The 24,279-nt window shown below is 42.1% G+C and overlaps 1 protein-coding gene across 5 annotated transcripts in view; it reads right to left on the bottom strand.

Moving 5' to 3' along the window:
• The window catches only part of KDM3B (lysine demethylase 3B), an 80,768-nt gene that overhangs the window by 40,717 nt on the left and 15,772 nt on the right, over window positions 1-24,279 (bottom strand). Inside the window, exons 1-8 of one of the 5 annotated variants that reach the window (XM_030828615.1) lie at window positions 19,668-19,836; window positions 17,306-17,419; window positions 14,774-14,879; window positions 12,908-13,032; window positions 11,006-11,080; window positions 6,409-6,577; window positions 5,978-6,310; window positions 302-1,550 (exon numbers count right to left, since the gene is read on the bottom strand). In XM_030828615.1, the coding sequence (XP_030684475.1) occupies window positions 302-1,550; window positions 5,978-6,310; window positions 6,409-6,423 (1,597 nt within the window). In that variant the 5' untranslated portion in view covers window positions 6,424-6,577; window positions 11,006-11,080; window positions 12,908-13,032; ... (1 more) ...; window positions 17,306-17,419; window positions 19,668-19,836. Of the gene's footprint in view, window positions 1-301; window positions 1,551-5,977; window positions 7,093-11,005; window positions 11,081-11,181; window positions 11,476-12,907; window positions 13,033-14,773; window positions 14,880-17,305; window positions 17,420-19,667; window positions 19,837-24,279 lie in introns of those variants that run through there. The other 4 variants (XM_030828605.1, XM_030828606.1, XM_030828608.1 and 1 more) reach the window with 4 other exon arrangements.

A 24,279-nucleotide genomic window follows, 5' to 3' on the forward strand; every position in this document is an offset into this window, starting at 1 on the left:
TGAGACAAACGCAAAGAAATAGTTCCTGACCAAAAATAACTGACTGCCAAGGAAGATCAAGAGTCCTCCTTTGGGGGATTATCATTATATGGTACAGATACCCCTCCTACAGTGCCGGTTTAGATGCAATCCTACCCTGAACCAGGCCTGACGAGGGGCCTCTGCCAGGTCCTCTTGGCTCTGTAATTCTATGAGATTACAGAACTCTCCATCAAAGTGAGGGCCTCTGCTGCACAAGAACACAATAGACATTTGAGCCCACTGCCAGAGCAAAGCCCAAATATAGCCCCAGCAGGATCACCTTTCAGGGGGGCAGTCCGAGGCCGGCCCTTGGGGGCCTGCTTCCCTTTGCTTTTGCCCAGCAACAGCTCAGCACTGCGCTCCCCATTGGGGCCCAGCTTCCCCATCAGGTGCTCTGGAATCCCCTTCAGGCCTGTCTTAGCCTGCAGCTGCTCCTCAGAGTCACTCAAATCTGACAGGTCACTGTTGGTGCTGGAGTCCGAGTCTTGTCTGCAAGCCAAGCTTCGTTCGTCCAGTGAGAACCTTTTCACAGCTTCAAAAGGAGCTTTGTTCTCCTGTGAAAAATCTGCCGGGGAGGACAGAAAGCCGCCTGAGTGCCTGCCAAAGACGTTACTAAAGGTTTTGAGGAGGGGATTGTCCTGCTGCCCAGGCCCCACAGTTGGCCTCTCCTCTGTGGGGCTGGAGGAGAGAGTTGGCATCTCAATGGGCTGAGTGAGGCTGCTGGTGGGCGAGCTGGAGCGGCCATTCCCCATGGCAGAGAGGCTTGGGCCCCCAGTGGTAAGAGCTGAGCCCAGAACACCAGATACTAGCTTGGAGGAGTCAGTTGTAATGAAGAGGGGTTTCTTCTTTGCTAAAGATGCCGAATCTGCAGAGGAGTGAGACTCGGGCCAGCTGGGTGCCACCTTGGAGGTGACAGAGGTAGCAGAAGAGGAGCTACCTGATGCCTGAGATGCAAAACTGCTGAAAGGGCTGTGTTCAACTTTCTCCACAAATGCCAGGAAAGGATTAGAAGGCTCTTCTCGGGACAATTTGGGGGGCTGTAAAAATAGATTTTCATGATTCTCTGGGGTACGGGCATTTAGGAGGCTCCGTGGGAAGGCTGGAGTGAGGGTGGGCATGGACTCTGCAGGCACTTTCCGGTCCACAGAGCTGCCAGCCTTAGAGCCTGGCTTAGTGTCTGTTCCAAGAACGGATCTGCCTTTACACAGGCCTGAGCTCAGGCTCTCAAGGCTTTGTTTGAATGAGTCCCGACTAGAAGAATCATCAGCCAAACTCTCTGAAACAGTAGTGAAGTAGTTACTGGTAGGTAAAGTTTGGGACATGCATTGAAAAAACAAGTTTTTTGAGAGATCAGTGTCTTTCTGTGTCTCTTGTGCAGAGCTACAGCCAAAAGAGAAGCCCAAAGGTTTGTTCTCTGTGGCTAGAACACCATTGGACTGGCTCCTTCCACTTCCAAAAGTCAAAGGTTGCGATGAACTAGGGAGAGGTGCTCCAAATCCCGAAGAGGCCAGAACAGAATTTCTTGAATTCTGAAAGGAAGATAGCCTGAATTAGTGATGCTGGCTTCTCATGACAATCTAATGATCTCTTTCTTGGACCTCACTATCACCAGATCAACATTTCTTGGGGGTCCATCAACTTTTCTCTTTTACAATTCCATGGATCTGCTCTTATAACTGGAGTTCACCAGCAGTGGGGAAGAAATCTGCCACAGACTACACTGAGGGCATCTTTAGCAAGGTGAACCAGAGATAGCAGGATGTCATTCATCCTGCAATTCCCTTGGTTGTTATCCAATTGGTTGTCACAGTGCTAGAGGGCCTTGTAGGCTTTTTGGCATCTATTTGGAAGTGGAGAGCTCCTCTAAGGAACTGGAGAAAAGGCTTCCTGAATAGATATCAGCTTTTACAGTGACCCCTGTAATATTAATATATCTTAATGACCTTGGGAGCTATTGTTAAAGTTTTGATTTATTTAGGCTACTGTAAAATTGCCCATTTTATGAAAAGTGGCTTTAATCCTAGGACAAGCCTACTGCACATTAAAGAAAAGTGTTTTCCTTATTAATCTGAAAGTCCACAACATGGACCCTTTTGGATTTTGGCATCTATTTATGGGTTCAAGTCAACCTACAAGTTGAATATCTACTTCAATTAATGTTAGACGTAAAGACGCTAAATTAAAGAAAGCAAGCTATTTACCAAGACCTTTGTTATAATTAGAATCTAATAAGAATCCAAAGAGGATAAATGTATATACTGACAATATCCCAAAAAAAGCCTTCAGCATAACTGAAGAATGAAATAATAGAACACTCCCCTTTCCTTCTTTTACCTTCAAAATGTTAACTTCTGCTTGTGAATGACTGTATAAAGAAGAATGGAGCCTGGCGCGGTGGCTCATGCCTGTAATCCCAGCACTTTGGGAGGCGGATGTGGGCGGATCACGAGGTCTGGAGTTCAAGACCATCCTGGCCAACATGGTGAAACCCTGTCTCTACTAAAAATACAAAAGATGAGCCGGGCATGGTGGCACGTGCCTGTAGTCCCAGCTACTCGGGAGGCTGAGGCAGGAGAATTGCTTGAACCCAGAAGGCGGAGGTTGCAGTGAGCCCAGATCACGCCACTGCACTCCAGCCTGGCAACAGAGCAAGACTCCGTCGAAAAAAAAAAAAAGGAAGGACTTTGCTATATATTAATGTACCTAGATACAGACGAGAGAGAGGGACACACACACACACACACACACACACACACACACACAGAGAGAGAGAGAGAGAGAGAGAGAGAGAAGAGACCCATAGGTAGGTATGGGCCCTAACTTAATATTTATTAATTTAATAAAACCCAGATCCTAGTACTTGACTTGCAAACCATAGATTACTTTCAAGTAGTAGAGGATGATATACCTTAATATTCACTTTAAAATACTGGAAATAAAAATTATTCTATCACCACTTAATGGATATGGAGTTTTCCTTTTGGGGTGATGAAATTTCTGGATCTAGACAGTCTCCATAGTTTCACAACACTGTAAATGTATTAAATGCCACAGAATTGTACATTTTAAAGTCGTAAGTTTTACATTATGTGTATTTTACTGCAATTTAAAAAAAAGTGATTCCCGATAAACAAAAGAGCTATTCTCTTATAAAGAGGGGAGAGAGTTTTAATTAAACTATTCTTTAAATACACAAGAGGAGTTAACATTCAGGCTTTCCTTGAGGAGTAGCATAGACATACGAATCAAGCAGGCCACCTAGGCTTGCCTCTGTCTCTGCTACAGACACTACCTCAGGGTATTTTAGAATTAAAAAATTAAAGCTCCTTTTCTTTATCTTCCTACTAACCAGTAAGCATTGACTTAAACTCCCTCCCCACAACAGAGAAAAAGAGAACAGACACAGCCCTGAGGTGCTGCTGTTGCTTCACAGGCAGGATTTGGCCAGGAGCCTTGATACCTGCATGACTGCAAGGAACTAGCATGGGTAGCTCATGTTTCACTCCTAAAGTTACCCTTTAAAAATAAATACACAGATGAATGAAAAATAACTTGGACAGTCTTTCATTTTCCTTCAAATGATTAAATTCCAAATCCTTTTCTTATAAAAAGGTGATGAGAAACACATCTCAAGCCAGTTTTTAGGGCAAGAAGTTTCCTGTTGGCTGTCTTTATTTTAGTAATGAAAACGTTCATTTCTACACATTTATTTATTTATTTATTGAGATGGAGTCTCACTCTGTCACCCAGGCTGGAGTGCAGTGGCACAATCTTGGCTTACTGCAACCTCCGCCTCCCAGGTTCAAGTGATTCTCCTGCCTCAGCCTCCCGGGTAGCTAGGATTACAGACACATGCCACTAAGCCCAGCTTATTTTTGTTTTTTGTTTTTTTTTTCTTGAGACAGAGTCTCGCTCTGTTGCCCAGGCTGGAGTGCAGTGGCACAATCTTGGCTCACTGCAAGCTCTGCCTCCTGGGTTCACGCCATTCTCTTGCCTCAGCCTCCTGAGTAGCTGGGACTACAGGTGCCTGCCACCACGCCCAGCTAATTTTTTGTATTTTTAGTAGAGACGGGGTTTCACCGTGTTAGCCAGGATGGTCTCGATCTCCTGACCTCGTGATCCGCCCGCCTCGGCCTTCCAAAGTGCTGGGATTACAGGCATGAGCTGTACTATGCCTGGCTCATTTCTATACTTTTAAATCATATCCTAGAAGAAGAACCAAACAGAAACACAGCAACATGACTGTTATAGTCAGAGAAATTTCCCCAACCTGTTTAAAAGAAAATACTCTTTGAATCTGAATTTCATATATTCAGCTTTGCTACTCTAAGAGTAGCAGCATTCAATGGATCTCTTTCATAGCATGTAAAACCTGGTCTATTTTGTAAGCTCCATTTACATTCACACTGCCTTTGACATGGAGTCTTTTTTTTGTTTGTTTTGTTTTGTTTTTTTGAGACAGAGTCTTGCTCTGTTGCCCAGGCTGGAGTGCAGTGGCGCAATCTCGGCTCACTGCAAGCTCCGCCTCCCGGGTTCACGCCATCCTCCTGCCTCAGCCTCCCAAGTAGCTGGGACTACAGGTGCACGCCGCCACGCCCGGCTAATTTTTTGTATTTTTAGTAGAGACAGGGTTTCACCGTGTTAGCCAGGATGGTCTTGATCTCCTGACCTTGCGATCCGCCCGCCTCGGCCTTCCAAAGTGCTGGGATTACAGGCGTGAGCCACTGTGCCTGGCCAACATGAAGTTGTTTTTAAATAATTCAGACACTATGATGATTTACACTGGAAACCCATATAAGATCCTCACCTGGTTATCTTGGGAATGCTGGTCAACTAACAGGACAAACCATCAACAGTGTGAAATTTGCATTTACAGGCCTTCTCCTCTTCTGTGTGGATATTTCATCTCCCTCCCTATCCCTGCACACTAGGGATTAACAATCTGCACTTGTTGGGGAGGAAAAGAAGTCATGTTTGTCATGTTTTGTTTGGCATTGTTATATCTGAAATGATTCCGTTTTAGGATGTGAGCTCCTTCAAATAGGAGTTTCGATTCCTTACATATAATATACAGTACTCAGCACACAGTAGTTTCCTATATGTAATTTTTAAAAATCATTAAGCATTTCGTCTCTGTATTTCATATTTTAGCTTGAGTTAATAGCTGTTTGGGAAAAAAAAAGATGACTAGCACCATAAATCGTATTTTGGTGACCAAAATTAGTCAAAAAGAATATATTATACTGATATATATTATACTGATATACAGAATATATTATACTGATATATATATATATATTGGATTAGGGAGACAACTTGATGTTAGCTTACATTTAACAGAGGTTCCATTTTAGCAACAATATATGCATATCAGAAAAAGAACAAAGGAAATCAGATACTGTTGTGATGAAATCCATCAAATTTTCCAGGTAAGGCTTACAAAGATGAAGTTAGGGAGAAAAAACCTTTCATGGCCATATCAAATGATGGAAATTAACTCAGCCTCAAGGGAAAATATCATAGAAAATGATGAATTGAAAACAGGGTAATGGTAGCTTGCACACATAGCCTTAATTATAGTATTCACTATTACCAATACTGTAATTCATTAACCTCACCTCTTATAGGCCTAGTAGAGGCTTGGCCACAATGTGAACTAAATAGATAATTGAATTTAAAACATTCCCCACCAGATCTACTTTAACATGTCTTTAAATTAGGTTATATCATCAGTTTTTGATTCACCCAATTGTTCTGGTGCCTTTTAAGAGCTGATAAAGTTACTAAAATATACACATTTGCGCAATGAGCAGTAAAGGCCTTCCACAGAGTATAATTTAAGCACATCTCAGAAATACTCCTTCCCTGGGGCACTTGAATGTTTTTTAATGTTAGCAATAAAGGAGGGCAAAAGAGTAAACCCAAATCTTGCAAATCTGCCCCTGAAGTAACTCACCTCTCCCGAGGCCTGCGACCGGCTGCCTTTCTGTTTTTCTGGCAGAGTCCCTGCTGCAAGGCCAGTGTCTGAGATCCTCACTGTGTTTGGGGTGGAGCTGGCGGTAGTGACCACAGCTGCGGAAGCCACTATGCCCTGGCCAACTTGTTCCAGTGTTTTTCCTGCCTCTTTGTTTTCGGCTCCACCCACCTCTGGGGCCAAAGGTGTCTGACCTGTGGCTGTAGAATATGGAGTGAAAGATGCAGGTGTGTCCCCACCTACAGGCTCATCCTGCACCACCAGAGTCCTGCCGTTTTCTTTGGTGTAAGTGGCAAAGCGAATGTTGCGGTTAATCTGGGGGACAAATGTAGATGGTGGCTGCTTGGTTCTCTGATCCAGCCCTGGCTCTCCACTGGCATTCCCTCCTTTCCAGGGCCCTCGGCTTGCCTCACCTCCATCGCTCCCATTACTGTCTACTTCACCCCTGTCTCCTTTTAATTTCTTTGATGCAGGGTCACACCCAGAGTCCGAAGCACTTTTCCTCCTCCGGCCATCTTTCCCCTCTATGCTTTCTCTTTTCTTCTTTCCTTTGGAAGATTTTACTGCTTTTAACGTACCCCCCTACAAAACAAAATTCAAAAAAGATTACAAGGAAACTTTCATCCTGTGAATACCATACACCATTAGCTCTTTCCCATCTCTAGAAGCAGACAAAGCAGGCATAGACTGCCAAGTTCCAATGTCAGTTCTAAAACATCCCCTTTGTTAAAAGCTCTAATCTTTCTATGACTCAATTTATACACACACATTCAAGATAATAGTTACTAGAGGTTAACTCACTTGGCAAACTTTCTCTTAAATAAAACATATTACACTTCCTTAAATGGACTTCTCTGAGGGTTTTAACAATTTGTTGAGTTTCTTTTACAAAATAGAGTGCTAAAGCTAGGCTGGGAGCTCATTTACCCCTTGATGAAATAACTCACTTTATTACATATTTATCTCCTTGCTTGGAAGAAACTTGCATTTTAAGTACTGAAATAGGAAATCTTCTCTAACCAGAAGTCACTAAACCAAAGTTTGTGAGTCTGTGACCAAAGGAAAAGTGAACCTGGGCTGGGCACAGTGGCTCACGCCTGTAACCCCAGCACTTTGGGAGGCCGAGGCGGGCAGATCACAAGGTCAGGAGATTGAGACCATCCTGGCCAACATGGTGAAACTCCATCTCTACTAAAATATAAAAAATTAGCCGGGTGTGGTGGCGCATGCCTATAGTCCCAGTAACTCCGGAGGCTTACGCAAGGGAATCGCTTGAACCCAGGAGGCCTGGCGTGTTGGCTCATGCCTGTAATCCCAGCACTTTGGGAGGCTGAGGTGGGTGGATCCACCTGAGGTCAGGAGTTCGAGACCAGCCTGGCCAACATGGTGAAACCCCCGTCTCTACTAAAAATACAAAATCACCCAGGCATGGTGGTGCATGCCTGTAATCCCAGCTACTGGGGAGGCTGATGCAGGAGAATTGCTTGAACCTGGGAGGGGAAGGCTGCAGTGAGCCAAGATTGCGCCACTGCATTCCAGCCTGGGCAACAAGAAGGAAACTCCTTGTCAAAAAAACAAAACAAAACAAAACAAAACAAAACAAAAAACTGTTAAGCAAAGCTCAAGATTAACTTTTGTTTCCCTATACTTTTGATAATATTATCTACGTTTCTAAACCTTTCTTTCCTTTTTTTTTTTTTTTCTGAGATGGAGTCTCGCTCTGTTGCCCAGGCTGGAGTGCAGTGGCACAATCTCAGCTCACTGCAACCTCCACCTAATGGGTTCAAGTGATTGTCTTGCCTCAGCCTCCCCAGTAGCTGGGACTACAGGAGTGTGCCACCACACCCGGCTGTTTTTTTTTTTTTTTTTTTTGAGACAGAGTTTCGCTCTTGTTGTGCAGGCTGGAGTGCAATGGCGTGATTTCAGCTCACGACAACCTCCGCCTACTGGGCTCAAGCGATTCTCCTGACTCAGCCTCCCGAGTAGCTGGGACTACAGGCACCTGCCACCATGCCTGGCTAATTTTTTGTATTTTTAGTAGAGATAGGGTTTCACCATGTTGGCCAGGTTGGTCTCAAACTCCTGACCTCAAGTAATCTACCCACCTCAGCCTCCCAAAGTGCCGGAATTACAAGTGTGAGCCACTGCGCCTGGCCTAATTTTTGTATTTTTTTAGTAGAGACGAGGTTTCGCCATGTTGGCCAGGCTGGTCTCAAACTCCTGACCTCAGGTGATCTGCCCACCTCGGCCTCCCAAAGTGCTGGGATTACAGGTATGAGCCACCACGCCCAGCCTCTAAACCTTTCATTCAAGAACTTTATCTGTTTGCTAAGTGTTGTTTTCTTTTGATTTTTTTTTTTTTTTTTTTTTAAGACGGAGTCTTGCTCTGTCACCCAGGATGGAATGCAGTGGCACGATCTCGGCTCACCACAAGCTCTGCCTCCTGGGTTCATGCCATTCTCCTACCTCAGCCTCCCAAGTAGCTGGGACTACAGGTGCCTGCCACCGCGCCCGGCTAATTTTTTTTTGTATTTTTAGTAGAGACGGGGTTTCACCATGGTCTCGATCTCCTGACCTCGTGATCCACCCGCCTCGGCCTCCCAAAGTGTTGGGATTACAGGCGTGAGCCACCGCGCCCGGCCTTGATTTTTTCCTTCTTTGATTTTTTTTTGAGACGGAGTTTTGCTCTTGTCACCCAGGCTGGAGTGCAATAGCGCAATCTCGGCTCTCTGCAACCTCCGCCTACTGTGTTCAAGCAATTTTCTTGCCTCAGCCTCCCAAGTAGCTGGGATTACAGGTGCCCGCCACTACACCCAGTTAATTTTTGTATTTTTTAGTAGAGACAGGGCTTCATCATGTTGGCCCGGCTGTTCTCAAACTCTGACCTCAGGTGATCCACCTGCCTCGGCCTCTTTTGATTTTTAAAAGCTTTTAAATTCTTTCTTCAATCTCTATCACCACCCAGTTTTCACTGTTGTAAATCACAATCAGTGAACTCTGTTCTTTCTTGTTTATTCATCCATACTTAAAGGAGATGAGGTGATCGTGGATCTCTAAAAAGGGTTACTATAAAACTTGGCAGAACTATAAAAAATAATCAGACTTTGCTAGCAAAGAAAACAGTAATATCATGTTAATACCAAAAAAGGAAGAACCAACATCTGCTACTAAAAACCAAAGATCACCAGGCGTGGTGGTTCGCGCCTGTAAACCCGGCCAAGGTGGGCGGATCGCGAGGTCAGCAGTTTGACACCAGCCTGGTCAATATGGTAAAACCCTGTCTCTACTAAAAATACAAAAATTAGCTGGGCATGGTGGTGTGCACCTGTAGTCCCAGCTACTCAGGAGGCTGAGACAGAAGAATCACTTGAACCTGGGAGGCGGAGGTTGCAGTGAGCCAAGATCACCCCACTGCACTCCAGCATGGGCGACAGAGCAAGACTCCGTCTCAGAAAAAAAAAAAACAAAAACACACATCCCACCTGTAAGTCATCCAGCCAACTTGCAGAGCCTGGCTCACAGCAACCTACTACCACTCCCTAAACAACTTATATGTAAGTCCTACTTACAGTGAGCTACTCATATGTGAGTAAGCAGCCTACAGCATTGAGACCAGTACTCCCCAGTTATATTTGGCCAGCTGAACAGTACCTGGCATACAATATATGCTTAATGAAGGAATGAAATAAGGAAAGGAACAAAAAAGGGGACCAATACACGATCAAAGTAGCAGGTGTTTTCGGCATGCAAACACAGTCAAGAGACTTACCCTGTTTGTGGTAATATTACATGTAGTAAACAGTTTTTAAATTTAACCCTGGCCAGATGCAGTGGCTCATGCCTGTCATCCCAGCACTTTGGGAGGCTTAGGTGGGAGTTTGAGACCAGACTGGGCAAGATAGCGAGACCCTGTCTCAAAAAAAAAATTTTTTTTCTTTTCCTATTCTGATCTTGTTTTAGGAAGTCAAGAATGACTGGATAAAGATGAGGAAAGACTATATACTTAGCAGGAGTGGCAAAGACAGCAATATTACAGAGGTGCTAAGATACTGTGAGGAATATGTGGACAGCTGGTCAACTGAAGGAAATTCACACAGAATTATTCGATGGGTTCAGGCAGAGGTTTTTTATTTATTTACTTATTTTTTTGAGACGGAGTCTTGCTCTATCGCCCAGGCTGGAATGCAATGGTGCGATCTCAGCTCATTGCAACCTCCACGTCCCAGGTTCTAGCGATTCTCCCGCCTCAGCCTCCCGAGTAGCTGGGATTACAGGCACCCACCATCATGCCTGGCTAATTTTTTTTTGTATTTTTGTGGAGACAGGGTTTCACCACGTTGGCCAGGCTGGTCTTGAATTCCTGACCTCAGGTGATCCGCCTGCCTCGGCCTCCCAAAGTGCTGGGATTACAGGCGTGAGCCACTGAGCCTGGCCCAGAGAGCTTTAATGTATCTTTTTTTGGGCTATATTAATTCTGAATAAACCAAGAGTTGGGCTGGTTCATAACAATTATGGAGTAACCAATCCACTGTGGGCTGAGCACTGAACTGAGTACCAGCTTGAATTGATTCTACTTGGCAATACAGAATTTCAGACTCCATTGGAGCTCACTGCCACCGAATGGGGGAAAAAAAAAAAAGTGGACGTAGTTTATCCTTCACTTCTTGTTACTTGGTAGATCACGAGTATTACTACTGCTTATTGCACTTTTAACTGACTACTATATCTTTCAAATATACCTGTCCTGACAGAATATAGGAAGAAACCAGCCTTGCACTTTAAAAGAACTAGGGAACATAGTCATGATTAAAAGGGTTTGCTCAAACTAGGTCTCTTTCTTGAGATATTCCCCCTTAATTAGACAGACTGTGGAGAGAGCAAAAAAATGTACAGTGGCTAAAGCTGAACAACTCAAAAGGCATCCATGGAAAACACATATATAAGGGATCTACACACAGCAAGATAATGCAAGCTCATGAGTCTGCTCAGGAACGCAGTCCATTACTGTACCTCGCTTTGAGGCGTTGAATTATCCATCAGCATCACATGGATTAGTCTGGGATCTACCGACTTGATTTCACCACTCTACAGTAGGAGGGGAAAAAGATATTTAATGCCTTGTCCATAAAGACATAATTATGTAATTTCCTAATCAATGTAATTATCTCTTTATTGATTCGACTCACCTACTAGAATGAAAGCTCCATGACAGCAGAGATCTCTACTGTCTCATTTACTGCTACAACAGGTCTAGAATATGGTAAGCATTCAAATATTTGTTAAGCGAATGAATGAAAGAACTGAATTCATGTCCAAGTGTGTCTTTTAGCGATGTTAATTCTGAATCCGGTATCTCTAAAACCGTCCTATTCTGTATAGCATGAAACAAAAAACCTTCAGAACCAATAATCATTAAAAGAATCATTCTAGGGCTGGGTGCGGTGGTTCATGTCTGTAATCTCAGCATTTTGGGAGGCCAAGGTGGGTGGATCACCTGAGGTCAGCAGTTCAAGACCAGACTGGCCAACATAGTGAAACCCCGTTTCTACTAAAAATACAAAAAATTAGCCGGGTGTGGTGGCGTGTCTGTATCTCAGTGACTCAGGAGGCTGAGGCAGGAGAATTGCTTGAACCACAGAGGTTGCAGTGAGCCGAGATCGTGCCATTGCACTCCAGCTTGGGCAACAAAAGCAAAACTCTGTCTCAAACAAAAAAAAAAAAAAAAAAAAAAAAAAAAAATCACTCCAGGCTGGGCATGGTGGATCATGCCTGTAACCGCAGCACTTTGGGAGGCTGAGGCAGGAGGACCAGGAGTTCGAGACCAGCCTGGGCAACACAGTGAGACTCTTTAAAAAAGAATCATTCTACTATTAAAGAATAAAAACTCAGTAGGGGGCAATTTGATAGAAAATGTCAAATTTATTGTGCATATTCTTTGACCTAGCAATTATACACATAAATTTATTCCAATAAATAATGTAAAAAGATGTTCAAAGATGTTCACAGTGACATTATATGTATTAGTGAAAATATTGGCAATGATTTAAATGTCTATCAATTTTAGATTAGTCATGATATATCTATGTAGTGGAAAAGAATGCATCTATTTTAAAGGATGAGACAGATCTTTACATTTACATACAAAAATGCTCATTATATACAATTAAGTAAAAAAGGTAAATTATATACTATATGTACTATATGATCCTATTTGTTACTAAAGTGTGACTTATATAATTATAGAGCATATAAATTATATCATATATATCATATAAATTATATATCATATAACTCATATATATCATATAAATAAATACAATATATGAATATTCTGGCTGAGTGCAGTGGTTCATGCCTGTAATCCCAACACTTTGGGAGGCTGAGGTGGGCGGATCACTTGAGCTCAGGAGTTTGAGACCCGCCAGGCAACAAAGCAAGACTCCTTCTCTACAAAAAATAGAAAAATTAGCTAGGTGTAGGTGGCACATGCCTGTAGTGCCAGCTACTCCAGAGGGTGAGGTGGGAGAACTGCTTGAGCCCAAGAGGCAAAGGTTGCAGTGAGCTGTGATCGTACCACTGCACTCCAACTACTAACCTTTATGAATATAATAATACTTCTATCATACATTTATATATTGTTTTACAGATTTCAAAGCACTTTCAGATACTTTATCTCATGACCCAAAACAGTGTTGTAAGGTCAGTGGGGGTTTACATATTTACCTCTAGTTTATAGATGAGAACAGTGAAGTTAAGAAAATTCAATAGCCTTTCTAGGGGTTATACAACTATTAAGTAATAGAGCCAGGGATGAAACCCAAGTCATCTTACACATAATGAAGTGCTCGCCTATCTAAACCATCCTCTTTAAGGGGATGGATGGATCTTAGACAGAATAACACAGAGTCTCACCTCAGTTACAGACACCTCCATAAGACGAGTGATGGAGTCTTGATGGCTCACAACACCATAGAGCCACCCTTCTTCCCCCTCTGGCTGATACACTTTGACCCTGTGACCTTGAACACTGTAGGGACCTGAAAGGGAGATCAGTCAGTATTGAATATTTTTGGCTAAGCTATATTTCATAATTGTTTCTAAAAGCCAAAGGAAAATTAGATAATGTAAATATTTGGCACTTTTGGTCCCCTTTTATAGAACTGAACAAATGAGCAATTCCAGATTTACCCTACTCAGCAATTTAAAAACAAAACCTGAATGGTTTCTTCCAGTGGTCTTTGTAAATTCTTCATTTATTTGGAAATTCCTTAGAATTTCCCAGCCCTCCAACTCCCCCTTGCCTCAATCTTCTACTTCTGAAAGTATTATAGGAAGGGAAAGGAAACTTCCAAATAAAAAACTACGGTAGTATGAAAATGTAGTTAGATACCTGACATGTATCTAACTACATGTACATGAAAAAGGTGGGAGGCCCCTAAGTTGAAAGTGCTGTTATGTTATGTTATGTTATGTTGTGCTGGGTTATGTTATGTTATATTTATATATGACCGTTTACATTCTGGTATCTGACTTTCAATAACAATGGATGAAGAGTTCAATTTATGAAGTTTCCAGCCTTCTTCACTAATAACAGGCTGAACAAATATAAATATAGCACCTGTCTTCCTAGGAACGCAGAGTTTCAAATATATTACTTTATCAGCAGGTAACGTTACCCTGCAATTGAAGCTATCCTCTAAGGACAGTTTCTCTCTCCCACATATCCTTGTACATTTGAGACTATATAGCTAAATCATTACCAATTTTAGATTCTCTCTCAGAGCTAAAATTAAGCTTCCGTAACTTTTCTATACATTATATATATAATCTCCCTACCTCTCCTGTCCACTCAATTTTCTTTTCTGCTACCAATTTTCCTCATATTCTTTCTTCTGCCATATCTTTCCTTGATTATTTAACATCATTTTATCCTGACACCTTCCTTCCCCAATAGGTCAGTTTTTCTACCTTTACCTGTTTAGATTTATTTTGACAAAAGAGAAACAAGGAAACTATTTCCCTGAAAATAATGATTATTATGAGATCAAGAAAGGAAGGTGAGTGAATGTACGACATAAATGAAGCCAACAGTTTACCTTTTGTGTAGAATCTTGGGCAAAACTTGTATCTGAACTTGAAAGCTAATAATTTTTTCATTCTTAAAAACAACATGCTTTTAACGTGAATGAGTCTGTGAACACATTATTTTATACCTTGCACTCTAAGGTGTTATTTGCTGGTGTTAAGTTTTTAGTTCTTGAGAAACTTGCAGATTTTAAGTTAAAAAAGCAAAGATTTTCTAATTCATTGCTATATCCCCAATGCCTTAACACTGTCTAGTACATGGCAATATTTAAGAAATAAAAAAAACTAAAACTCAACTCACAATAAAACTGTATATTATGAAATGCAGAATGAACCAGAAACACTGGTCTGAATGAGATCCTGTTTTTTTTCTAAGAGCATCTTTAAGGGGATGGACGGACCTTAGACAGAATAACACAGAGTCTCACCTCTGTTACAGACACCTCCATAAGACGAGTGAGTGATGGAGAGAGAATGAGATCTCTATTCTAGAGATCCAGCTAACTGGAGATACTCTTTATTTTTACTATTTTTTAATAAATAATAATTATTATCTTTCATGTGGCATCTGACTCTGCCCACAAAAAGGAGATAAGTACAAATGTATAAGGTTGCATGGGATTCCATACTATCACTCAACAGTGATCATTCACCTGAATCAGAGTTCAGGGACAGAAGACTATCCGTTCTTACCTCGGCTGAATATCTCTTGTAGCTTTTGGTCACTGATCAAAGCATTAACTGTTTCTCTCAGTGCAGCATGTTCCAAAAGAATCTGGTTTTGGCTATCTGTTCCCATCTGGTAAAGATAAAAGAAGAAAACAACTGAATGTTAAAATGAATAGCAAACATCTGATCAGCTGAGAAAAATCATATCCTAAGGAGCTGTATATCAACATTTGCCAAACAATATTTATAGAACCTTAGTCTCAGGCTAGGCGTGGTGATCATGCCTGTAATCTTAGTACTTTGGGAGGCCAAGGCAGGAGGATCGCTTGAACCCAGGAGTTTGAGGCTGCAGTGAGCTATGGCTGCACCATTGCATTCCAGTCTAGGTGACAGAACAAGACCCTGTCTCTTGAACAACAAAAAAGAGAAGAACTCTAGTCTCATGAGATGTTCTGCAAAAATTAAGAATGCAAGGATCAATTAGGATTAGGAAATATTACGTTATCTTTCTACATACAATAGCCTATTACAGGAAAGAAACTTAATTAGGCCAGTGTTTCTCATACTTATCTGACCATAAAACATTTTATTCCCTGTAAATCTTTTTGCTTATTTCAGTATTTATCCAACATTTACTAAGTGCTATCTCATAAAGCACTAGGATTATAAATATGAATAAAGCAAGGTTGCTGAGAGGGAATGAGGCCTAACGAGCGAGGAAGACATATCAACAAAGAAATCATCATTAACATCTCACAGAAGACAGTTTAGGAAATAACTGTTCTGGTCTGTCTCAATAAGAGAGTAAAACTCTTAGGAGTCTCCTAATTTTCTTCCTGCAGACAGCAACCCTTACAAGTGAGAAATAAATATATTTCCCTAAATTCTGAAACTATAACTCAAACGCTGGTTTGTTTTAACTATTAACTTGTCCCTTTTCTTTGTAACTACGATACTTCATGCTACTTGGAACCAGTCCAAACTCCTGGATGTCAATAATGAATAGGCCTCCTCGGACTCAAGTTACAGAAACAGCCACCTCAGAAAAGCCACCTCTGTTTTTTTCTTTTTTTTTTTTCTTTTTTTCTTGAGACGGAGTCTCACTCAGTCGCCCAGGCTGGAGTGCAGTGGCGTGATCTCGGCTCACTGCAAGCTCCACCTCCCAGGTTCACGCCATTCTCCTGCCTCAGCCTCCCATGCCCGGCTAATTTTTTTGTATTTTAGTAGAGACAGGGTTTCACTGTTTTAGCCAGGAAGGTCTCCATCTCCTGACCTCATGATCCGCCCGTCTCGGCCTCCTAAAGTGCTGGGATTACAGGCGTGAGCCACAGCACCTGGCCGAAGCCACCTCTTCTGAAGGGACTCAGTATTGTGGTCTTAAGTCTTGGGTGGTTTTAAGGTAGGGTGGGGCTGTGTAGAAGAAAGAAGCCTCAGCCACCAAAAGCACTTTTCAAGGGAGCAGAAAAACTTTAAAATGCACAGGGAGGTTGGGTACAGCAGCTCACGCCTGTAATCTCAGCTCTTTGGGAGGGCAGGGCGGGTGGATCACTTGAGGCCAGGAGTTTGAGACCAGCCCGGGCAACATGGCGAAACCCCGTCTCTACTAAGACTACAAAAATTAGCCAGGTGTGATAGCATGTGCCTTTGATCCCAAGCTAGTTGGGAGGCTGAGGCACAAGAATCACTTGAGACCGGGAGGTGGAGGTTGCAGTGAGGTGAGATGGAGCCACTGCACTCCAGCCAAGGTGACTTTCTCAAAATAAATAAATAAATATAAGTTTAAAAATGCCAGGCGCAGTGGATCACACCTGTAATCCCAGCACTTTGGGAGGCCAAGGCAGGTGGATTGCCTGAAGTCAGGAGTTCGAGACTAGCCTGACCAACATGGTGAAACCCCATCTCTACTAATAATACAAAAATTATCTGGGTGTGGTGGCACATGCCTGTAATCCCAGCTACTTGGGAGGCTGAGGCAGGAGAATTGCTTGAATCCAGGAGGCAAAGATTTCAGTGAGCCAAGATCATGCCATTGCACTCCAGCCTGGGCAACAAGAGCAAAACTCTGTCTCAAAAAAATAAAATAGGCTGTGCACAGTGGCTCACGCCTGTAATCCCAGCACTTTGGGAGGCCGAGGCGGGCGGATCACGAGGTCAGGAGATCGAGACCATCCTGGCTAACATGGTGAAACCCCATCTCTACCAAAAATACAAAAAATTAGCCGGGCGTTGTGGCAGGCGCCTGTAGTCCCAGCTACTCAGGAGGCTGAGGCAGGAGAATGGAGTGAACGCGGGAGGCGCAGGATGCAGTGAGTCGAGATCGCACCACTGCACTCCAGCCTGGGGGACAGATAGAGACTCTGTCTCAAAAAAAAAATAAATAAATAAATAAAATAAAATAAAAAATAAAAAAGGCGCAGCGTATTTATTGGAGGAAGTAATAAAAGAAATGCTAATATGTTCCTACCCAGTAAAAGGGGAAACACCTATATTTATATCAACAAAGGAATTAGCAACGAAAAAAATAATAGGCTCAAGACTAGAGCAAGTGTTAAATACCTGAAACAGATGCAACCCATTGGCATCTGACAGGAACCGAAGCTCTCGATCCAGAAGATATTCCACTGGAACCACAGAACCCAAACCCAGTTTATCTACAAGGGGCGTAAAAGTCTGTGAAGTACAATGACAATAAATTGATTAGAACTTGGGAATAAAAAAATGGCAATTCAAACAAATCTCTAACTTCAAAGAAAGAATTATTATATCTTCCATCCCAGTAAATACAGATAAGCTAAAGCATAAGTCCTTGGAAACATTCCCAACCTAGCATCTACCCCTCAAATAGTCATGGGAAGCTAACTAATGCAGAAAGTCAGCTCATTACTCTTATTGGCTAAAAAGGACAAGAGGAATCAGAAATTCTCCTAATTCTGCCTAGGGATCGGGCTAATCTTATTAGGCTTCAAGAGAGCTAAATTATAGTAAATTCCCAGAATAAAGAGTTATACTGTTATCATCTCAGAACTCTTGAAATCTTTGTGAAATTTATAAAATAATTAACAGCATAAATATCTATGGTTAATTCATATTACCATTTCATAAATAAATAGTCTATAAAAAAGTCATGAAGAGACCCCACATGCACTTATACAAGAGCTTCTCCTAAAAGTTCAACTGGAAAGTGGCCTTAAAAACAAATGAGAAGCCGGGCGCAGTGGCTCATGCCTGTAATCCCAGCACTTTGGGAGGCCAATGCGGGTGGATCACGAGGTCAGGAGATCGAGACCATCTTGGCTAATGCGGTGAAACGCTGTCTCTACTAAAAATACAAAAAATAAGCCGGGCCTGGTGGTGGGCATCTGTAATCCCAGTACTCAGGAGGCTGAGGCAGGAGAATTGCTTGTATCTGGGAGGCGGGGGTTATGGTGAGCCGAGATCGCGCCATTTGCACTCCAGCCTGGGCAACAAGAACAAAACTCTGTCTCAACAACAACAACAACAACAACAAAAAAAAATGAAAGGGCTGGGCGTAGTGGCTCACCTGAGGTTAGGAGTTCAAGACCAGCCTGGACAACATGGTGAAACCCTGTCTCTACTAAAAATACAAAAATTAGCTGGGCATGGTGGCACGTGCCTGTAATCCCAGCTACTTGGGAGGCTGAGGCAAGAGAATTGCTTGAACCCGGGAAGCGGAGGTTGCAGTGAGCCTAGATCGTGCCACTGCATTCCAGCCTGGGTGACAGGGTGACACTGTGTCTCAAAAAAAAAAACAAAAAACAAAAGACAAAAAAAAATGAAAAGACAGTTTAGTAAGTGATGATATATACCATTCAATAGGTTAAAAACATTGTTTCGAATATTATTTATCTAATTTGGTTAGCCACATGAGAATCGGGATTTTTTTAGAAGTTACCATTTATACCCATACTTTGTTAATAAGACAGAAACAAATGGATACTCTCACAATTAAATTTTATAACACACAGCCAGGCACAGTGGCTCATGCCTATAATCCCAGCACTTTGGGAGGCTGAAGCAGGTGGACTGCTTGAGACCAGGAGTTCAGGACCAGCCTAGGCAACATGATGAGCAACCATCCCTACAAAAAAATACAAAAATTAGGCTGGGTGCAGTGCTGTGCGTCTGTAGTCCCAGCTACTTGGGAGGCTGAGGTGGGAGGATGGCTTAAGCCTGGGAGTCAGAGGTTGCAGTGAGCTTTGATTGCATCACTGCATTCTAGCCCGAGTGACAGAGCCAGACCCTGTCTCAAAAAAATAAAATAAATTTTATATTGCTATTTTGTTTCACTCCATAATTGAAAAAAAAAAACTTTAAAGATTACAAATAATGTTTCAAAACCTTGCTCTGAGAAAAGACTAAAGGTGAAAAAATTCTTTTCATTGTTTTTTTTTTTGTTTTTGAGACAGGGGTCTCACTCTGTCACCCAGGCTGGATACAGTGGCACAATCATGGCTCACTGTAGCCTCAACCTCCTGGGCTCAAGCCATCCTCCCACCTCAGCCCCACAAGTAGCTGGGACCACAGACATGTGCCACCAGACCTAGCTAATTTTTGTATATTTTGTAGAGACGGGGTTTTCGCATGTTACCCAGGATGATCTCAAACTCCTGAGCTTAAGGGATCTTCCTGCCTCAGCCTCTCAAAGTGCTGGGATTACAAGGCGTAAGCCACTGTGTCTGGCCGAAAAAATTCTTTCATATTAAATATCACCTAATATAAAACATTTTGGAGGACAAAGGAGAAAAGACTGCTCCTAATTTTTGCATTAGTAACTTCAGAATAAACGTACATTAAGGACAAAGTATGTAGTTCTTACACATACTCTGTCCCTAACATGTCATAGTTATATTATAGGAGTAAAGCTCAGATATGTTCCCACCCAGTAAAAGCCACTCACCAGGGCTGGCCATTGTGCAATGGAGACTCGAGTGCCCTGGAGAAGGACTGGGTCCTCACGGGGCGCCCATACAAGAGATCCTTCCAGCAGAAGCACAATAACTTCTTCAGCATGAACTTTTACCCAGGAGTGTTGCTTCCAGTTACAGCCATCAAATTCTACAAAGATCTGCAAAAAGAGATAAAAAGCAGTTTGGAAGTCACACTTGGAAAAATCTCACACTATACTTATAAATGAACATAAACCCCACTGTTTTGAACAACTGACTAGGAATAATTCTAACTTGTGTTTAAGTTATTTTAATGGGTGTCAATAAAAACTGATCTTCAGAGCCGGAAGCTGGTTTCAGCCCCATTCTGAAAAGGAAGAACAGAGTTAAGGAGGCACGAACTATTCAGTCATTCAGTAATTTTTAGTCATGTCCCTACTGAAATTTGCAACTCTTAGTTTCTAATTCATATCTACACATACTAGCTGAGGGCTTACCATATATAAGGTACTATACTAGGTTCAGGAATACAGAAAGGAATCCGGCATACTTCTTGGTCTCAAAAAGCTCATAATCCAATAGGAAGAAATTTTTAATACTTCTATTGAAATGACTGTGAACTTTTAATTATTTTTTGAATAGGTGATGTATGTATACGGCAAAAATTCAAAAGGATAAAATGCTGAAAAACATTGCTCTCCCATTCCTGCGTGTGGATTCTATTGATTGATTGATCGATTGAGACAGGGTCTCACTCTGTCGCCCAAGCTGGAGTGAAATGGCGTGATCTCAGCTCACTGCAACCTCCACATCCTGGGCTCAAATGATCCTCCTGCCTCAGTCTCCCAAGTAGCTGGAACTACTAGCATGTGCCACCATGCCTGGCTTATTTTTTGTAGAGACGCAGTTTCACTACATTGCCCAGGCTGGCCTTGAACTCCTGCACAAGGGATCTGCCCACCTCGGCCTCACAAAGTCTGGGATTGCAGGCGTGAGCCACCGTGCCCAGCATTTTTTAAAATTTAAAATTAAATTAAAATTAATTATTTCGGTAGAGATAGGGTCTTGCTGTGTTACCCAGGCCAGTCTTGAACTCCTGGGCTCAAGTGATCCTCCTACCTTGGCCTCCCAAAGTGTTGGGATTATAGGTGTGAGCCACCACACCCAGCTGCCTGTGGATTCTTAAGTGCAACTGTCAGCAGTAATCTCACATCTGTTAGCAGAGACTTGCTGTAGTCACAACAATGCTTTCTACTTCCCTGAACAGATACTCCACTTCTTGAGATATAAATAGACACTGTATTTATACAGTTCTGAAAGGAGATTGCATTAATGTAATCTCCTCAAAAATGAAGCTACATTTTTCTAATAAATATTATGCTTATATTTGACTTTTTTTTTTTTTTTTTGAGACAGGGTCTCACTGTGTTGCCCAAACTGAGTGCTGTGGCACAATCATGGCTCACTACAGCCTTGACTTCCTAGGCTCAAGCAATTCTCCCTCAGCCTCCTGGGTAGCTGAGACTATAGGCGCACACTACCATATCCAGGTAATTTTTGATTATTTGTAGAGACACGGTCTCACTATGTTGCCCAGGCTGGTCTCGAACTCCTGGAGCCAAGCAATCTTCCTGCCTCAGCCTCACAAAGTGCTGGGATTACAGGCGTGAGCTACCTTGGCTGGCCCCAGCTTTGACTTTCTATATAAATTCTGACTTCTGAAGATGAGTCAACACAGCATCAAAAGCTACATATGCGGCCAGGCGCGGTGGCTCATGCCTGTAATCCAGAACTTTGGGAGGCCGAGGAGGGTGGATCACAAGGTCGGGAGTTCACAACCCACCTGGCCAAGATGGTGAAACTCTGTCTCTACTAAAAATACAAAAATTAGCTGGGTGTGATGGTGGGCACCTATAATCCCAGCTACTCAGGAGGCTGAGGCAGATGATTCACTTGAACCCAGGAGGCAGAGGTCGCGGTGAGCTGAGATCGTGCCATTGCACTCCAGCCTGGGCAACAAGAGCAAAACTCTGTCTCAAAAAAAGAAAAAAAAAAATCTCACATGAAACTTCTTAAGGCAACACTAAGTGATGCAGGACAATATTAGAAACCCCATAGAGGTGACTCCCAACTGGCAACTGTGGAGTTACCAGGAGGATCTGCAAGTACTAGGGGCACCAAGCATTTCCTGTAGAGTGAATGCCAGGTCTTGCAGATGTATGTACTATCATTTTTCAAATACATGTAGATGATGTAATTAATAAAATTCAAATCCATTAAAAACAATAAAATTTTATGTGTATTTTACCACAGTGGAAAAAATTTGAAGAAAAATATTACTGAATTCACAATAGCTTTTTTTTTTTGTTGGTACACATGTTCTCAAGTAACCAACATAAAAATTATAATGATATGAAAATTCAGGAAATTTATACTTGGAAAGTATGGAACCATAGCTCAGTAGCCCAACTATTGGTTTAATCTCTTCACAGGCAACAAATACTTGTGAACTGCATTGCTAAAAAGTTATCCCAGAAGTTAAATTCATTATAAAGTTCTAGTTCTATTATCTACAATACTCCAACAAAGAAATTAGCAATGAGAAAAGTAAGCTTCATTTCTACTTAATAAAAAGATGGAGATGCAAGGCTCAGAGAGGAGAAGAATGATTTTTACAAAGAAAAAGGACAGAACACTGAACTGTACTATATTTAATATATAAATAGGCTCATTCATACATACATGTTGTAGGGGAATAAGACATAGTCCCTGCCTTCAAGTAACTCACAGGCAACTGGAAAGAGAGAGATATATTCAAACTTACATTTAAGTGCAGACTCTGGCACCAAGAAAGGCAGCATAAGGTACAAAGCTTGGAGCTCAGGTTCCAGGAGGCCTGGATTAGTGTCTCAGTTCCACTCTCTTGCAAAACTTAGACAACTTACTTTTCCTTCCTCAAATCTTAGTTTCTTCTTTTGTGATATGACACACATCTTTCTTACCTCATGGACTGGTTGTGAAAATTAAATAAAGGAACAGATTCTAAGCACTTTGGTTGATTATAAAGCACTATTTGGGCAATGGTATGTCACAGGATAAACAGAAATAGGATAAAATAAAGTATGGTGGGTATTCAGAGGCATAAGATCACTTCAGATGTGCAGAGGAACTGACAGAGGCTGAGGACAACAAAAGCCTCAGTTAAGTTCTGGGATGGTCAGGACCTATTTAACACACTGTGGGAAGGAAGCAGTAGCCAATGAGGCTAAAAAGGCTAGGAGTAGATACAGAAGATCTTGAACACTTGGATAAAAGATTGGGGCTTCATCCAGCTGTCAATGGGAGGTGTGGGTGTGTGCATGCAACTATCATTAAAAGGTTTTTTGTGTGTGTATACGGTGGGGGAGTAGTAGGGAGTGTTCTTACATGACCCAGAGTTGGGGGTAATAACATGAGGAATGAAGTGACTTGTGCTTATGAGAATCCAAGAGCCCTATCACAAAGCTTGATGACTGGCTGAATGTAGGAGTACGGGAGAATTAAAAAATGACTTCGATTTTGAACCAGAGAAAAGAAGTGCTACCATCACAAAGATGAACTGATGTCAGGAGGATACAATGGCTGGAGGACAGACAAGACCTTGTAAACCATGAAAAGCAGAGTCTGGAATGTTCAATGCCCAGACTGGATCTGACCCTGAGTAACACAGTACTCTACCAGGTGTCCTCAGAAAACCAGAGGTTGAGGCTCCATGGTAACCAATGGCTAGGTGCCATGATGTATAGTTCTAATCTGCCAACCACTTTAAAAATCAACATAGGAATCATAACATTCTAAGTTATAGCAACACACAAATACAAGAACAACACTAAAATAAGTCACTGGGCTAAAGCTATAATGATTTTTATTCTTTGTACATAAGAACTTGAATATTTAAAAAGTTAATATTCAAGAATTCAATACTATCATCGCATACCTAAAAGCTAAAATATTTGGGAGTTACGTTTTACCTAATTTAAGGGCAATTATCTCTTACCTTACTTGAGCAAAGGATATGGAATAAAGTGTTAAATCTGAAACAACCCTGTACTACACATTCCGGGATCAAACGACAGCTCCAATCTGATAATATGAATGTGTTTTGAGAGCAATATGGAATGTAGATATATGTAAATATGGACTATGGATATATGTAAACATATTCCCCCAAGAGTGAAGCTTATTTCCGGCCCAGGACTGTACTTGGCTTCCTAGCTACAAAAATGAAAGAGTTAGAGCATACAAAGTAAAGAATCATTTCAAGTGGGACGCACTGGCCCACACCTGTAATCCCAGCACTGTGGGAGGCTGAGGTGGGAGGATCACTTGAGCCCAGCAGTTCAAGAGTTCAAAACCAGCCCTGGCAACATAGCAAGATCCTGTCTCTACAAAAAAAAATAGAACAAAATAACCAGGCATGGTGGGGTACATCTGTAGTCCCCACTACTCAGGAGGCTGAGATGGGAGGACAGCTTGGGCCAAGGAGTTCAAGGCTGCAGTGAGCTACGATCATGCCCCTGTACTCCAGCCTGGGGAACAGAGTGAGACCCTGTCTCCCCAAAAAAAAAAAGAAAGAAAGAAAGA

The sequence above is a fragment of the Nomascus leucogenys genome, chromosome 2 (genome assembly GCF_006542625.1).
Source record: "Nomascus leucogenys isolate Asia chromosome 2, Asia_NLE_v1, whole genome shotgun sequence".
In the NCBI taxonomy this organism is placed as follows: domain Eukaryota; kingdom Metazoa; phylum Chordata; class Mammalia; order Primates; family Hylobatidae; genus Nomascus; species Nomascus leucogenys.